Below are 18,097 nucleotides of genomic sequence, written 5' to 3' on the forward strand. Positions count from 1 at the left end.
CAGCAGTATATAGCAGTCTTATGACTTCTATCAGTGTCTGGTTAAAGCTTATAGGAGGAGTTGTCATTCTTCTCTGACTGTCCTATGAGGCTGTAGGACCCCTGACCCTCTGTCTGGACAGTGCTGATTGGCTCTGTGCTAAACACATGCACCCTCCTGTGCACAAGAATTTTGCACATAAGGCCGCCCTGCTGCAGTAAATGTATGTGGGACGGCCGCTACTCGCGTACGCATTCGATTCTGCATGCGAGCTTGGCGGGACTGGGCACGTTTAAAAAATGTATTTATTGGGGGCGTGGCTTGCCGGCTGAGGAAGATGGCAGCCTAATTCTTCATCTCCGTCGGACCGCGGCCTATTTCATTAGCTATCACTGCAGAGCGGCGATTTTTTCATACCCTACAAATGGGGACCTCATCCCGTGGCACTTCGGGTTCCCGCTCCAGATCCCCGAGGGGCCCAGACAACCGTGCAACCTATAACATCCCGGAGATGTTCCGCACACAAAGGCCCAATATGGTGGAGGGCTCCTCTCAAGCGATGAGGAATAGTGACAACATTGTTCTCTCCCCCTCAGAACACAGCTCCGTATGGCCGCCCCTGACTTCCAACCTTCCTCCATCACAACCGCTGAGCTTAGCGGATCTCCGGGCAGTTGCGTCCGATATAAAGGACACCCTTACAGCGGCAATCTCTGACCTACGCCAGGAGCTACAGGAGATAGCGGGTAGAGTACAGGCTGTGGAGAAAACAACAGACCGCCACCACCAAGTGATCCTGAAAGACCTGGACCGTAAAACCACCACGCATAGCTTATACCTCAGGGATCTCCGAAGGCATGTCGAAGACCTCGACAATCGGGGTAGGAGACATAACCTGAGGGTACGAGGCCTGCCTGAATCTGTGGGAAGCGAACACCTATCGCAGACTGTAGCAGCCATTTTTAATGACATATTGGACAGACCCCCACAAGCACCTTTAGTGATGGAGCGGATTCACAGAGCGCTCAGGCCCAGGGGACGGGACAACGACCCGCCCAGGGATGTCATCTGCTGCCTCGTGGATTATGCCTTGAAAGAAGACATTCTACGAAATGCCAGGGGGAAAGAGGCCATCACCCATGAGGGCCAACCCATCCACATTTTTCAAGACCTGTCAGCCATCACCCTGAAAAAACCACAGGGATCTACGCCCGCTGCTGGACATTCTCAGACGAAAAGGCATACCATACAAGTGGAAATTTCCGTTCGGTCTACAGGCTACCTATCATGACCGCTCCGCTATTCTGAGGATCCCGGGAAAGACCTCGATAACTTCTGTCATACCCTGGATCTCCCGTTTGTTGAGCTCCCTAACTGGTACGCAGACTTTGCCCGCTACAAACCACAGCATCGAGTTAGAGAAGAACGGATGGACGTACCAGAGGTTTCCTATAGACGCCGTCGCTCCCCATCTCCGATTCTGAGTGACAGAGGTCTGGCTCCCCAACGGCAACACGATTGCAGCTCTCCGTCCGGACGGATCCCGACCGCTAACTGAAGGTGCAGTATTACTCCTTCGACAAAGACCTGCCTCCATGAGTCAACCCTACATGGAAGGATATTCTAGCAAGCTGTTGGATTGATGTCTGCTGCCTCACCATCTTCCTTGCACGTTCATCGTTCACGTTATTCAGTTACTGTTACTGTGTTCTCGGTTTTGCTTTACTACCCTACAGGACACGCGGCCGAACTAGGTCCCTACGGCCCACGATCTGATAACAAGATTCCGAAACTACATTCCCGATACTTCCCGGTGGTGTTTCACGCAACAAACTTGGAGGCCAAGTCAAAGGGGGTTTCTATACTCATTGCATCACAATGCAAGTTCGTTTTTCAAGACAAACTGGCAGACCCAGGTGGTAGATACCTTTTCCTGAAAGGCAAAATAGGACATACCACGTACACCATAGCAAACATATATGCACCGAATTCTCGGCAAGTCACCTTTTTTAAGGCTATTACCCAAGCTCTGACTCCCTTTGTGGAGGGAACCCTAATTCTTGGAGGAGATTTTAATGCTCCGCTAAACCCAATACTCGACACATCGACAGGGAAATCGGCTATCCCCTATGCTGCTCTGCGCTCCATCAAGACCCAGTTACTTAACCTATTAGTGCATGACTCGTGGAGGACCCTACACCCCGATATCAAAGACTACACGTTCTTTTCCCCCCCACACAATAAATATTCCCGTATAGATTATTTTTTTCTATCCCAAAAAGATCTACATCTCCTTCAACATACCTCGATAGATCCTCAGATCCTATCTGACCATCACCCGATCTCTATGTCAATCTCTATGCCTGACAAACTATCCACAGCTCCGATCTGGCGTCTTGACCCCTCCTTACTCACAGACCTCGCTACACTTGACAAAATCAAAACCCGCATACAACAATTCTTTGCGGAAAACAAACCCACGGACACTTCCCCTTTGACTAATTGGGAAACTCACAAATGTGTGATTCGTGGCATGTTCATAGCAGAAATGACCCAACGTAGGAAAGCCAGGCAAAAACAATTTCGTGATCTCTTATCCAAAATTTCTACTCTCGAGAAAGCCCACAAACAAACTCAGGCCTTACAATCCCTCACCCTGCTCATCCAGGCTAGACAGGACATGTTAGAACTTCTAGGAAAACAGATCAAACGTAAATATATCCTTTCTCAAAAGTTTTTTTACGAATATGGTAATAAGGCAAGCAAGGGATTAGCCAGAGCCCTCCAGACGAAAAAGGCGGCTGTGACAAATCATTCTCTCACGGACACATCAGGTCGTAAAGTTACGTCTAACCCAGACATAGCTTCCCAATTCGTATCCTTTTATAAACATTTGTACAATCTTTCCCCTGCCTCACCATCTCAGCCGATATTAGATAGGAAGGGTATGATTTCAGATTTTTTGAGAAAATACACTCCTTACAAAATATCGACCGAGGAGTGTTTGACACTCCAAGCCCCATTGTCAGCTGAGGAAGCTGTCCTAGCATTAAAACAGATGAAATCGGGCAAAAGTCCAGGTCCTGATGGTCTGACCACAGGCTATTATAAAGCGCTACAAGATCACCTTATGGACCATTTCCTCCTAGCTTTTAACTCCTGTTCCACCCCCCAGGCCCCCCCGCGAGACTTATTAACTGCCCACGTAGTGGTCATTCCTAAACCGGACAGGGATGTGACGAAAGTAACGAGTTACCGCCCGATTTCCCTTCTGAATGTTGATTTAAAATGGTTCGCAAAAATCTTGGCTAACCGATTACTCCCTTTACTCCCTCGATCCATTAATCTAGACCAGGTAGGATTCATCCCCGGTAGGTAAGCGAGGGACAATACAATCAAGGCTCTAAACGTACAACATTGGCTACAATCCCAACGACACCCAGGCTTTTTCTTGTCCCTCGACGCGGAGAAGGCGTTTGACAGGGTGGCCTGGGATTTTATGTTTCAAACGTTAGAATCCTTAGGCCTACCACCATCAATGTTAAACCTGATCATGACTCTTTACTCTACTCCTACAGCTAAAGTAAGAGTGAATGGCCACCTGTCAAACGCCTTCCCCATCACAAACGGTACCCGTCAGGGTTGTCCGCTCTCCCCTTTAATTTTTATATTTACTCTCGAGCCCCTCCTCAACTGCATTAGAGCGAACCAGGCAATAAAAGGGATTCAAATACACCACCGTCAGTATAAAACAGCGGCCTTTGCGGACGATATACTTTTGTTTTTAACAGACCCACTGTCCTCTATCCCTGCCCTGCTCAATACACTACAACCCTACCATCTTCTGTCCAACCTCCAAATTAACTATTCGAAGTCTATCGCCCTCAACCTGACCCTTTCAAAAGAGACCTGTGATCAGTGCAAAGCTAAATTTCCATTTACTTGGAGTACACATGGGATCAAATATCTGGGGATCCACATTACGACATCTATACAAGACTGGTACGCCTCTAATTTTTTTACCGTTGCTACAGAATATCACCAAAAACCTCTCCAATTGGTCGGGAGGTTTATTTTCTTGGTTCGGGCGTGTGGCCATAATTAAGATGAACATTCTTCCGAGGGTCCAATACCTCTTGCAGGCTCTCCCCATCACCATCCCGAGGACGTTATTTGCCTCCTTACGTAGAATTTGTATATCGTTTATTTGGGGAAAGTCTCCTCCCCGACTTAGGGATGGTGAGTTTCAAGAAACTAAGACTGAGGGAGGACTCGGCCTTCCAGACATTTATAAATACTACCTCTCCAGCCACCTCACCAGGGTCCTTGATTGGAACTTACACTCTAAGATGAAAGATTGGGTACAACTTGAAAAATCCCTGTCTCCATCACCGTTAGGATCACTTCCTTGGATACATACGAAATACACAACGCTCACCATACAAAATCATTTTCTGATTTACCCCACTTTAAATGCATCCAAAGAGTGCTTTACGAAATATGCTGAATCCTCCCTTCAAGGTCCCTTAACACCTGTAAGAAGGAACCCTGATTTTGTCCCAGGCTTGGAGACAAACTTCCTGAAGGATGTTTGGCCACAGGACCCTTTACAAGCTCGACACCTTTACGAGGGGGACAAATTAAGATCGTACGAATCCTTAGTAGCGACGACACAGTTGAATTCTTTTCCCTTTTGGTCATATGTCCAATTAAGGCATTTCCTTCATACAGCTCCATCTCCTTCTCAGTGGTCACGCCCCCTAACCCAATTCGAACAACTTTGTACACTGACAGAACCACAACGACACCTTACCTCACAAACATATTCTCTATTATTATCTCCCTTTAAATCGGCTTCAGATAGATTGAAACAAAAATGGGTGGGTGACTTGTCCCAGTCCTTTTCTATAGAAGATTGGGAAACTATATTCAAGCTGGCTCATAAAGGTTCCTTGAACGCTCACACGCAAGAGAACGCATATAAAATTATCTCACGATGGTATAAGACACCTCTCCAGATACATTGTTTTGTTCCACACCTCTCCCCTCAGTGTTGGCGCTGCTTAGATGGAGTGGGTTCTTTCTTACATATTTGGTGGACATGCCCCAAATTACAACCGTTTTGGAAAGAAGTCCACAGAGTGATTAAACAGGTTACTACCTTTGACTTGGCCTTCCGACCTTCGCAATTCCTACTGGGTTTGCCCTCCATTCCTAAAAAACAATACTTTCGTTCATTAGCAATGCACATGGTGAACGCAGCCAAATTTATGCATACCGACCAAATGGCGTAATTCCGATCCGCCCACTATTGTGGAATGGCTGGCGAGAGTTTGAAAAACGGCGGAAATGGAAGACTTGATTCATCAAGCTCATGACCAATCAGAAAAATTCACTTCCACTTGGGCTTGCTGGTTTCACTTCCTTTCTACCCCCGATTATAAATCACTCACACACCACGCTGGGTAGAGGGTACGGAGTCAACGGACAGACATCCTCTTTCTCACTTAAGCTAACCTTTCTTCTACCCGTTCCCCTTATATTTACTATTACCCCCTTACCTGACTGATCCCTTGCCTTGGAAACCCTTGGATCCTTATTGCTCCCCGGGGAGGGAACTAGACATCCCTTTGGCAACAGAATTTAATTCTGAGGACGATCTTTAAGTACTTAAGGAGGCTAAATTCCATGATCTCCCCCACCCATCCGGTTAGGAGATGAGACACGCGTACAGCTCAAGGTGGCCTCGAGCATTTCACCTATATAAGAGCCTCAAGGTTTCTATCATTGTGTTGCTATCTGAAATTGTTATACTGTGTAGCCCTTTCAGTATAGTAATGGATTCTCTTTTTCACATTCAGATTCTATGTTATTACCAATGGAATATGTATATGTTCACAAACCGTAATAAAATTGTTGGAAAAAAAAAAAAAAAAGTATTTATTTTTTTCCTATTTATTTTACCTTTTACTTTTTTATTTTTACACCGTTCTTGAAAAAAAATAATTGTGTCACTTTTTAATTCCTATTACAAGGAATGTAAACATCCCTTGTAATAGAAAAAAAGCATGACAGGACCTCTTAAATATGAGATATGGAGTCAAAAAGACCTCAGATCTCACATTTACACTAAAATGCAATAAAAAATAAAAAATTGTCATTTAAAAAAAAAAAAGGCTCTTTAAGAGGTATAGGCGGAAGTGTCGTTTTGACGACGCTTCCGCCCTACAATGTGACGGGTGGGGGCCATCTTCCCCCTCACTGCATACCAAGCAAGGGGAAACATGCGAACGCCTCCGGCGCTGCCGGCGGCTCTGGTAAGCGGCGGAGGGCACTGGAACATGGCAGGAGAAGGGGGATCTCTCCTGCCCCTGATAAAAGTGATCTTGCTGCGAATCCACCGCAGACACCACTCTTATCGGAAAGCGGACCGCTAGCCAAAGAAGAGGATACCAGGGTTATGGCAGCTAGCTGCTGCCATAACAAAGATATTTCTTTTTAAACTTAGGACGTATATCAGCGTGCAGCGGTCCATAAGTGGTTAAACTTCCCCTAAAATGAAGCTCTTCCAGTGCCAAGATGTCGGCGCTGCAGGCGTTCTAATCCTCTCCCGTCTTGCTTCTGCATTTGCAGATTCCGGCTTTGTGACTGGCTGGAGCCATGATGACGACCCGTCGTTCATGGCAAGGGGCTCTGAAGAAAGGGAACGGGTGGCCGTTCCTTCAGAGCGCAAGCGCTGGTGATGTCACTGGCTGCATGTACACTAAATATCACCTAAACGGTGCACGTTTAGGAGATATTTACACTACCAATAGGTAAGCCTTATTATAGGCTTACCTATAGGTAAAAGCAAAAGATGGAAGTTTACTTCCTTTTAAATGAACCCAAACACCACATGCAAAATCTCACTAGTTGCCCACTGCCTATTCCTAAACTGTATCCACATCTTGCATCCTTTTGTTTTTGCAATGTCCAACTACCCATTGGACATTTTATTGCCAGTTGTAAATAGTTCTAGATAGAACCACATGGTAAGAATGTCTGGAGCATAGGAATTATGAATGTAAGTTTCTTTTTTTTTTTTGAGGGGTGTTTAAAAATCCTTTGACTTAATTTTAACCGTAACCTTGCATGCTAACAATATTTCTCACTTGTTTGTAATATTATTGCATTTATCTGGAAATTTTAAACAGGTAATATTATTTTGGGTTTTCTATCATCTCTATCATTTATCATCTCTATTATCTCTATCTCTATCATCGCTATCTCTATCATCTCTATCTCCTCTATCTCCTCTATCATCTCTATCATCTCTATCATCTCTATCATCTCTATCTCCTCTGTCTCTATCATCTCTATCATCTCTATCTCTATCTCTTCTGTCTCTATCATCTCCATCTCTATCATCTCCATCTTTATCATGTCCATCTCTATCATCTCTATCTCTATCTTTGTTTATATAATTACACATTACCTTACTTATTTGTCATTGTATTTCGGTTAGCCTTAATAATTTGCTATAAACCCTATTTTATTTTTATTTTTTTTAGTTTGAAGATCTACTTAATGACACCTTAAAAAAGGATTCTTCAGACCCTTCCATTAGAAAGGATTTCTACCAAAGGTATTGTCCTGTGGGATGTTAACTGAAATAGGAAGTCCAACTTAAAACAGTAAAGATTAGCTTAATACTAAACATGCTGGCTCTTCATTCTGTGACACAGTATAGGATTTTTAGGTTTGTTCCAAAAAGGCATCAATATACATAGTGTGTAGACTGTAAAGTGAACAGGAGTTGGGAGTGTTTTTTCTTTTTTCAGGGAAAGTAAAGCTGGCAATACACTTGTAGAGTTTTGTTTGGAAATGGCTCTTTTTTTCGAGACTTTACATTTTTTAACAGCTGTGGTCAAATCATTTTTGACTGCACTGACAAGAAAAATTGAATAAGGATGAAACATGCTTCATCTGGTTGAACAAGATTCTAACTGTAAATGTGATTCCCATTCGGAATCACATTTACTTCCTTCCATTTTGAAGCCAAGGGTTAAAATTTGCAACATGGCAGTGGAACAAAGTTTTTCAGGACTTCATGCGCAATCTTGGTGAGAACATTCATGCAAAAATCTATGGTAAGCTTTACTAAACACATTTTGACCCTTTTTGACACTTATGCCGCGTACACACAGTCGGAATTTCGGCCAGCAAAAGACCGATGAGAGCTTTTCGTCCTACTGAAAAATTGAGAACATGCTCTCAATTTTTTGCTGGCTGGAATTCGGCCAGCAAAAGTCTGATGGAGCATACACACGCATTTTAGGACCAAAAGCTCTCATCTGTCTTTTGCTTGCCGAATTTCCGATCGCGTGTATGCAGCATAAGAGTTCCCTTCACTCGAATTAAGGGGCCAAGTCCAACCCCTGAAAAACAACCCCACACCATAATCCCGCCTCCCCCAAATGATTTGGACCAGTGCACAAAGCAAGGTCCATAAAGATATGGATGAGTGAGTTTGGGGTGGAAGAACTTGACTTGCCTGACCTCAACCCGATAGAACACCTTTGGGATGAATTAGAGCAGAGACTGCAAGCCAGGCCTTCTTGTTCAACAGTGCCTGACCTCAAAAATATGCTTCTGGAAGAATGATCAAACTATCCCAGAAATACACTCCTAAACCTTGTGGACGGCTTTCCCAGAAGAGTTTAAGCTGTTATAGCTGCAAAGGGTGGGCCAACTCAATATTGAACCCTAAGGATGAAGACTGGGATGACATTAAAGTTCATGTGTATCCCAATACATTTGACAATATAATGCATATGCAACAGCTTTTCTGTGTATTTGCAACCCCCTGCACCTGGAATCTTGGGGAGACAGCAAAGAAAGATTTACAAATTTTTGGAACAGAATTAGCACTTAAAGTGGTTATAAACTCAAAATGTTTTTTTTTTTTCATTTTTGATTAAGTGAGAAAAGGTTATGCTCCTTGTCAGCTTTGTTTTTTTCTTTCTTGCTGTCTGTGTCCCATTGGGGAGATTTCCCTTCACTTCCTATCCAGTAGCCAAAAAAAGAAAGTGAAGGAAAATCTCCCCTGGGGAAGGGAATCTACTGTTGTCAGCAGGGTCACCAGAACTAGCGTTTCCATTTACCCTTTATTCTTGTTTGGGGGACAGCCCAAAATGTGGGATTTTCTTTTATTTTCAGTGAAAATCCTCTCCACTCTATCCAAAGCTAAAAAAAATGTTTTGCCTTTAGTTAAACTTCAATGCATTTCCTGCATTAAGGTAAAAAAAAAATCCCCACCACTTTTCCTGCTTCACACCCCCCCCTAACACCTTTGTCCTTTCATGCTCCAGTGTAGTCCCCCATTGCAGCAGTGCTGCTCTCTCTTCCCGGATCTACAGCATACACTAAGAATAGTAGGCTCCTGCTGCAGTCAGTCAAACTCCTGTGAGAAGGGAGTGGCTAACCTGCACTGTGTGTGTCTCTATAAATGCATACAGCCTGGCGTGTGAGGGCACACAAGTATCTCCTAAGCACCCAGCTTGTTACAGGAGGCACCTGAAAGAGAAAAATAGCTGACAGCACACCAGCAGGGACTGCCAGAAAAGGCAGTAAGTGACCTTCCAATGCAAGATTGTTGCACATAACAGTTAAGTATAAGCTCTTTTTATGGTAAAAAATGACTTTAGTATCACGTTAAAGTGTTTGTAAACTATAACAATCATTTCTCTTACTTGCTCCCTTTTGGCCTGCTATTCCATTTTATTTGTTTAATAGGTGCATAATAAAATGATTGTCCATCCAGCCCAAAATCTTGTGATTGATATCAGTTAGCATTGTTCTCTACTATCTCTGTGGATTAAAAAACACCTCCCCCTGTTTATGGATACGAGAGAGAGGTGTTAATGTAGTCCTAACACACTTCCTGTGCTAGAGTGACAACGCTGCTCAGTACAGTTGTCACCCAAGGACAGGAAGTGAGTTTATTGCAGGATTACCAGTTTAAAAGAAAAGAAACAAATGTTAAATAAAACTAAGGCAGCCACCACTTCTAAGGGCTGGTAAGCTGTAATACTATTAAGTTTTGTTCTCCTCTTTCCTGCACAACCTCCAATTAACATAAAAAAAAAGGTCTTTCTCAAGGTAGTATTTGCTGTAGGCATAGAACAAAAGCTGGAGGAAAACAAAATGATATTTGCTAAAATGCGTGCAGTGTGCTTAGTAGACCTGTCTGTTTGAAATTTTCTTTAAATATCTGTTCTTCTTCTGTTCATAGCCTGGGACCTCAACCAAGTCATTGTTAAAAGGCCAAGCAAGCCTAGACTTATGAGAGGATAAACATATTTTTTTTCAAATATCTTCTTTGCATTTATTTACTATATATACAATATAAAATACTGAGTTACATTTGTAGCTGAGCTGAATTTATTATGAAATGAGATGTGGGTCGTTGAAATCATCAGTGTTTGCACTTTCTGGCGGTTGGTTCAATAATGCCTTTTATGGTACATGCACAGGGCCACCAGAGGGCCGTTTAGCATATACGAGGGTTCTTCAAAAAGTTTCCGCACTTTTTTTGCTAAGTTTCGCAGCCATCTTCTCCACAGCATGACAACTCCTATACTAAACTGCAAGGTCAGACGGCTTGCCAGGCAGACTAGTCACATACCACTCTCAGACATGACCAATTACTACTCGTCCTGCCCTCACCATTTCCAACGAAAATATAAAAGTGTGGAAACTTTAAGACCCCTCATATATTCAGGTGTATTTCTCTGCCTGAGAGTTATAGGTGCATCATCCAGCCAGCTGCCTGGAGCCTATCAACATCCATGACAAGCTGAAATACGCAGCCGCTGTACACCAATATACACACATCTGAGCTTTACTTATGTGAAGCATCGTATACTCTACCCTGAATGAATAAAGTCTGCCTTAGGGGCATTGTATATGTTCCTGAATACAAGTAACTCTCGGATGTGTGTATATCTGTGTAGGGCACTCTGTGTATTTCAGCCTGTCATTGATTTTGACAGGTTGTTTGGCAGAAAGCTGTATGCTGCACCTGTGACTCCCAGGCAGAGAATTACACCCAAATGTATGCTGTACAGCCCTCTTGCAGTCATGTCCATGTTTTATGCTTATGTTGGTGCATACTTTAGGCTTTTTCCTATTGATTGCCAAGTGACAGTGTATGCATGTTGGCTACCTTTCATTGTCCTTACACTTATATTCATCATTATCATTCTTTTTATGTAGAAGTGTACACCTGAAGAGTTTGGTGGATACAAACAGAGAGACACTTCATAATTTAAAAAAGGTAAGAAAAGCAAATAGGCAAACTTGGCATTCAGATAATGCCGCAGGTATTCCATTCTGGAAAGAGGGTATGTTGGTCTTTTGGGGTGAATTTTTTTTTCAATTTTTTTTAGGGGTATATTAGCTTTAATAGACAGATCTCTGTGGTGGAATACCATTGAACTGAACTTTAGTCTTATGGGGCAATTTGAAATGAATATTTTCCTTCAACCTAAGCTTATTAGAATTGGATACCATACTGGACTGACTCACTTGGTCGCTGGTCTTGGGTGGGTGATAACAAAGGCCAATAGCAAGACTTCCCTTCCAACAATTTGTGCCCAACTTAAAAGAAAGTGACAGATGGCCCCCCTTTGGGGCCTGCTACCTTTTGAGTATGGCCTTATAGTCATTTCCACATGTGGACTAGGAAGAGTAGGTAGAAAGGAGCACCCATTTTTCAGTAAATTTAAGTTGAAAGGTGAGTTTGAAGATGTTTATTAGAAATCTCAAAAAGTGAGCACAGCCGACACTCAGACATTCATCCGTCCCAACTTTGCGCAACAGTCACACTTGTTTGAGATTCTTCCACATATAGTTGCATGTAGCAACAGCCCTGAAGAAGGGGAGACTTTGTTCCTAGGAAACGTGTTGGCTTGTTAAACTTGTTGCTATTTTAATAAATGCCTTGAAAAACTCTCCTTCCAACTTATATTTACTGGACACTGGGTGCTCCTTTCTACCTACTCTTCAAACTAAGGACTTTTGATGATTAGTTTGTAGATAGTAACGTGGAGTAAATTTGCATACAGTGCAGTTGTATATCACAGTATTACTATACTTCCTCGAGCCCAAAAATGATGATATGGCTTTGAATGTGCATATTCGAGTTCACTGCAGTAGTAAGTTGGAATGTTCATCGGGTATGCTGATGCTGATCGGAGAAGACTTGGCTCCATGCGGAAGAGCTCTAAGCCTTAACTTATTTTTAATTTAATAAAATAATAATTTGTGTCCATTTCTAACTATTTATGCTCTTTAGGAATGCATTTCCAAACAGTAATGGCTGAACGAAGAACGTTAAAGTTGAGCTCCAGTTAGAATAAAAGACACAAATAAATGCATTTTTGTATTAATGTTTCATTAACTTTATTTTCTTGTGCAAGCTGTATATGTACTTGAATTCAGCTAGGTATCGGCTTCATGAAATACACTGCACCACAGAGCTCAGCAGGGGAATGGGAAAAGCAAGTCAGTTATGCTGCAGTACTTATGTACAAAAAAGGAGCATGCTGATAGGCAGAGAAAGCAAAAGAGCAAGAAAAAATAGCTAATCAGACTTCTGCTTCTTTTTTCACTGTCCATTCACAGGCTGAAGGAGGTACAAGAACTGCAAGTGTTTATTAACCTTGGCAGAACTTAATCAGATAATTTTACCTGCTGGTCAGAACTGTCCTGTGTGGCAGAGTTGTATAAATATATCCGTACTGGATGGCCAAAAGTACAGATTCTTTGGCAGTTAAAACAGCTCCCATATATTAAGGCCTCTTTCACACGGGGCGGATCAGTAAAGATCCGCCCCGTGATGATCCGCTCGCTCAGCGGGGATCGCTCCGTTGTCCCCGCTGAGCCGGCTGCGGACAGGGCGGTCTCCGCACACTGTGCAGGGACCGCCCTGTCAGCTCTCCGCTCTCCTCTATGGGGATCGGACGAGCACGGACCGTGTGTCCGTGTTCATCCGATCCGCTCTGCAGACGGACAGAAAAATAGGATTTTCCTCCGTCTGCAGAATCGGACATTTGCGGAGGCGGACAATAGCGGGTGTCTGCGGATGCTCATCCGCAGACACCCGCTATCCCATAGGGATGAATGGATGTCCGTATTTCATCCGCAAACGGATGGATGAAATACGGACATACCATCAGCATGTGTGAAAGGGGCCTAAGCAGAAGAGCACCCACAAGAGCAGCACTACATAAATAAAGCAATACAAACATCAAAAGTTATCACCAATGCAAGATGCCAGTCATTTGACATATCACTGAAAATTGGTATAGCACCTAAATTATGAAGAGTGCAAATCATTTTTAAAAAGTGCAGATTGTGCAAAAAAGTGCATACAAAAAATTATAAAACATAGTCCATAACAGGAAAACATATCATGAAATATCCCTTGTGCAAAATGCTCCAGAAGATGTCATCTGTATGTGGGAAAAGTGAACTCCACCACCAGATAGCGGTAGTTGTTACAGTGCGCCTCTTATCAGATCATTTGGGCCACAGATTATAATGGCCAGAAACGCATAAGGATAGACACAAATAGGATTCCACTGGGATGAGGTACTTGTTACTCTGGAGGACCAGGGTGGTCCTCCAACAAACAAAAGTTCCACCAGAGTAAAAAAAAACAGCTGATAAACACTCTTATACTGCCTAGACATGGATATTTGTCATTTTATGGATTTCTCATTCTTCCTTGTTTTTTCCTTCTGGAAAAGCTTGGTCTTTTATTTTGTCCTTTCTCAGACTGAAATATATACATTTCATCTGTGTATTTAACGGTTTGCCTGGAGTTCAACTTTAATTGCTGCCATTTTTTATGTTTCAAGGAAACTTGTCATGAAGAGTGTAGGTTGCCATTGCTGACCTCTATATCTAAGAATGCTAATTGCCCCATATATGTACATTATACTTATCTTTTAGGCAATCCCTGAAAACTTTCCTCTATTTTCTCCATTAGCTCACCCCCCACAGCTATTACCCTTTTTTATAACCTGACCCCCCCCCCCCCCCTCCTAGATTGTAAGCTCTAATGAGCAGGGCTCTCTGATTCCCCCCTGTATTGAATTGTATTGTAATTGTACTGTCTGCCCCAATGTTGTAAAGCGCTGCATAAACTGTCGGTGTCGGCGCTATATAAATCCTGAATAATAATAATAATATCTGTTTGCCTGAAGTTTGGTTTTATTTTTAGTACAACTGAATCCAAACTGTTGTGCTGTATAATAATAAAAAGTTAAAAATATATATAATTCATAAAATGTTCAGATAGTTAAGTTAAAGCCCTCTAAAATGGAAAAATAACAATGTCTATCTATTCATTTCCTTGCCATTTTGTCAGGCTGATGAACCTGCTCCTGTTGGCAATTATGATCAAAGAAAAGAAGATGAAGATCGTAGACTGATACAGCTGTCTCAAAAGTTGCAAAATCTTGCCAAGGCTTTATCTCGGGGTGATGGAGATCTAAAGTACGTTGTATAGATTGACTAAAGTACTTTATAGGTAATAGGCTTGTGATTTACAGTATATAGACTAGGCGGATACTGTATACAACGGTTTAGGGGAACAGTTCCACCAGTACTGCTGGCTTTACTACCTAGTTTGTTACTGAAAAGTTTTCATGCACCCACCCAACTTTGTGTGAATCAGCAACTACTCTTACATCTTTCGCAATATAAAATGAATAAACAGTCTAGCAGGGAACCATCATAACGGGCACAGCACATGTGCAGACCCAGGAGCTCAAAGCACAGATATCACATCAACAGAGTATTCGTATTAATACTTCAGTTTTGCGTAGGCTGCCCCTTTATATTAAATAGTTTTACCTAATTATAAAAATCTAATTTTCAAATAATATATCCTACTATTTTAGAAAACAAAAGTAATTTTGCAAATAAAGTCAGTTTTACAAATTAAAACTTATGAATGCAATTTTCCTGCAAGCTGGTGGCAGTTAGAGATGGGCAGTTGGAAGGGTCATAGGACAAATTAGTGAAGATACTGTATGTGTAGCTGGATGGTATAGTTTAGGGGTCTCCAAACATTTCAAAGGGCCAGTTTACTGTCCTTCAGACTTTAAGGAGGCCAGATTGTGGTCAGTGGGTAGAAAATTTTCCAGGCCCAGCAACAGTGAGAATAAGTATGGCCTCAGAATTGGTGGTCAGTAGGAAGAGGAGTAAAGCCCCACCATTGGTATCAATGGAAGAAATGATGATCCATTGTTGGTGTGGGTGGAAGGAATAGTGCCCCATCACTTATACTAGTGGAAGGAATAGTGGCTTATTATCGGTATTAGTAGAAGGAATAGTATCCCATTATCGGTAGTGTTGGGAGGAATAGTGCCCCATCAATGGTACTAGTGGAAGGAATAATGCCCCATCATTAATATTAGTGGGGGGAATAGTGCCCCACCTTTGCTATCAGTGGCAGAAATGGTGATCCATTGTTAGTGTCGGTGGGAGGAATAGTGCCCCATCACTGATATTAGTAGAAGGAATAGAGCCCCATCATTGATATTTGTGGGAAGAATAGTACCATCGTACCTTTGCTATCAGTGGAAGAAATGGTGATCCGTTGTTGGGAGGGATAGGGCCCCATCAATGATACTAGTGGAAGGAATAATGCCCCATCGTTAATATTAGTGGGGGGAATAGTTCCCCACGTTTGGTATCAGTGTAAGAAATGGCGATCCATTGTTGGTGTCGGATGGAATAGTGCCACATCACTGATACTAGTGAAATGAATAATGCCCCATAATTGATATCAGTAGGATAAATAGTGCCCCATCATTGATATTAGGGTGGGATAGAGCCCCATCACTGATACTAGTGGAAGGAATAGTGCCCCATCATTGATACTAGTGGGAAAAATAGTGCTCCATCATTAGTGTCAGTGGCAGGTATTATGCCCCACAGTTGGTGTCAGTGGAAGGAATAGTTCCTCAAGGGGCGGATAAAGGCTAGCAAAGGGCTGCAGTTTGGAGACCACTGGTGTAGTTGATCTGATAGTTGGTGTAAGGTATTCCTGCCACCCATGCAACAGTTAAGGTAGCCATTTTGTAGGCTTAACTGATAATCACCCTCCTAGCTAATTACCAACATTAATGGATGAACTTAACGGAACTAGTGAGATTATTATGTCATGGAGTGCATGGGATGAAAAATGTAGCTGATTTGAATAACAGTTTACACATAAACATGGAATGATAGTCATCCATGTTTCCCTTTTCAAACAGATATGTTTTTCAATAGTTTTCATTAGGTTTACAATTAGAAAAAACGATACAAAGTAGTATGAAGACGTACATTCAGTGCTCAAGTCCTGCAGGAATACGTGGGAACGGCATCCCTGCACTTTTTCACAGCAGGAACGCCGTTCCCCATGCAGGACTAGAGCCGCCTGAGCCGAATGTCGAGATGCATGCAGAGTATCACAGGAAACGCCTGTCTGTAGTAAGTTTTCTCTCATGTCACGCAGCGCTGCTTGCTCCCTGGTGGCTCCTCCTCTCTTCTTGTCTATCCCCATTGGCTTGTGACATCATCTGGGATCAACGAGAAGAGAGGAGGGGCCGCCGGGGAGCTAGCGGCGCTACGTGACACGAGAGAAAACTTACTACAGACGGATGCTTCCTGTGCTACTCTGCATGCTGGCTAGTAAGATCCCCTGATGTGCTCTAATGTGCCCCATTCCCTGATGTGCTATGTGCCCCATGCACTGTGACCTAATGTGCCCCATGCCCTGATGTGCTATGTGCCCCATAATGTGCCCTGATGTATGATGTGCCATGTGCCCTGTGGCCTGATGTGCCTCGTGCCCTGATGTGCCCCGTGCCCTTATGTGCTACGTGCCCTGATGTGCTATGTACCCCATAATGTGCCCCATAATGTGCCCTGATGTTCCATGTACCCTGATGTGCTATGTGCCCCATAATGTGGCCTGATGTGCTATGTGCCCCGATGTGCCATGTGCCCCGTGCCCTGATATGCCCCGATGTCCTACTTTTTTTTTTTTGGTGGGGGAGTGGATCTTGGGTGGGAGTTCCCACACTTTTTTCCCCAGGACTTGACCCCTGCCTACATTACAGAACATTCAGCATAAAGGTTGCAAGTAGCAATGCCTAACACAGGAAATTCTGACAAAAAGGACTCAAAACAGTCCAAAGGACAATCATGAATGATTAAGCAAGTACAACTAGAGAACGGTTCTTGATAACAGCAAACAAACATTGCCTCATTGCCAATGCCTTTGACTGCCTCTGATAGGTGGCTCATAGAAGCAATATTTCTCCACATGTTTGTGAGTAGTTTTTACTTTGTTTTTATCAATACATTTATTTGGGATAATGCACTAGGCTGGTGTGCCCTCTTTTTTTATACTTTTTCTATTACTAGAAATTGGGCTGCAGTCTCCACTGTAGGGCCAAGACCGGCCACTATAATCTTCGGCATAAAGGGTAGATTGTCCAACATTCTGATATTTATGCCTCCCATACCGAACACAGATATAATTCTACCTCTAAAGCTAATTAGTATCCCTTGGTAATGACCAGGAAGACCATATAATTTAGTTCTAATGTAATATATGGAATTTCAGCTTAGACCTGCTATACACAATAAAAATGCTCAAAACCGCTGTATAGTGTGCAACAATACCATAGTACAGTGTGGAAAATAATTATTTGATCCCCTGCAGATTTTGTAAGTTTGCCCACTTGCAAAGAAATGAAGGGTCTATAATTTTATCATAGAGGTATATTAAATGATAGAGACAGAATATCAACCAAAAATCCAGAAAAAACACATGATTCAAATGTTATAAATTGAGTTGCAGTTCAATGAGTAAAACAAGTGTTTGATCCCCTACCAACCAGCAATAATTCTGGCTCTCGCAGACTGGCTACAGTATGTGCACATGTGGTATACAGATTAGTCCTGTCAATTTAGGAAGGCGCTCCTAATGACAACTCGTTCTGTGTTTAAAAGACATCTGTCCACAAAATGTTTTTCTTTCATTCAAACCATCATGGGCAAGACCAAAGAG

General features: G+C 42.7%; 1 protein-coding gene across 4 annotated transcripts in view; it reads left to right on the plus strand.

Moving 5' to 3' along the window:
* The window catches only part of NPHP1 (nephrocystin 1), a 135,874-nt gene that overhangs the window by 21,812 nt on the left and 95,965 nt on the right, over nucleotides 1-18,097 (plus strand). For all 4 annotated transcript variants that reach the window (XM_077486091.1, XM_077486087.1, XM_077486088.1 and 1 more), the window contains exons 3-5: nucleotides 7,530-7,603; nucleotides 11,236-11,296; nucleotides 14,396-14,523. In XM_077486091.1, the coding sequence (XP_077342217.1) occupies nucleotides 7,530-7,603; nucleotides 11,236-11,296; nucleotides 14,396-14,523 (263 nt within the window). The remainder of the gene's footprint in view (nucleotides 1-7,529; nucleotides 7,604-11,235; nucleotides 11,297-14,395; nucleotides 14,524-18,097) is intronic.

The sequence above is a fragment of the Lithobates pipiens genome, unplaced genomic scaffold (assembly GCF_037356315.1).
Source record: "Lithobates pipiens isolate NorthernLeopardFrog02 unplaced genomic scaffold, aLitPip1_a1.2 Scaffold_18, whole genome shotgun sequence".
Classification (NCBI taxonomy): domain Eukaryota; kingdom Metazoa; phylum Chordata; class Amphibia; order Anura; family Ranidae; genus Lithobates; species Lithobates pipiens.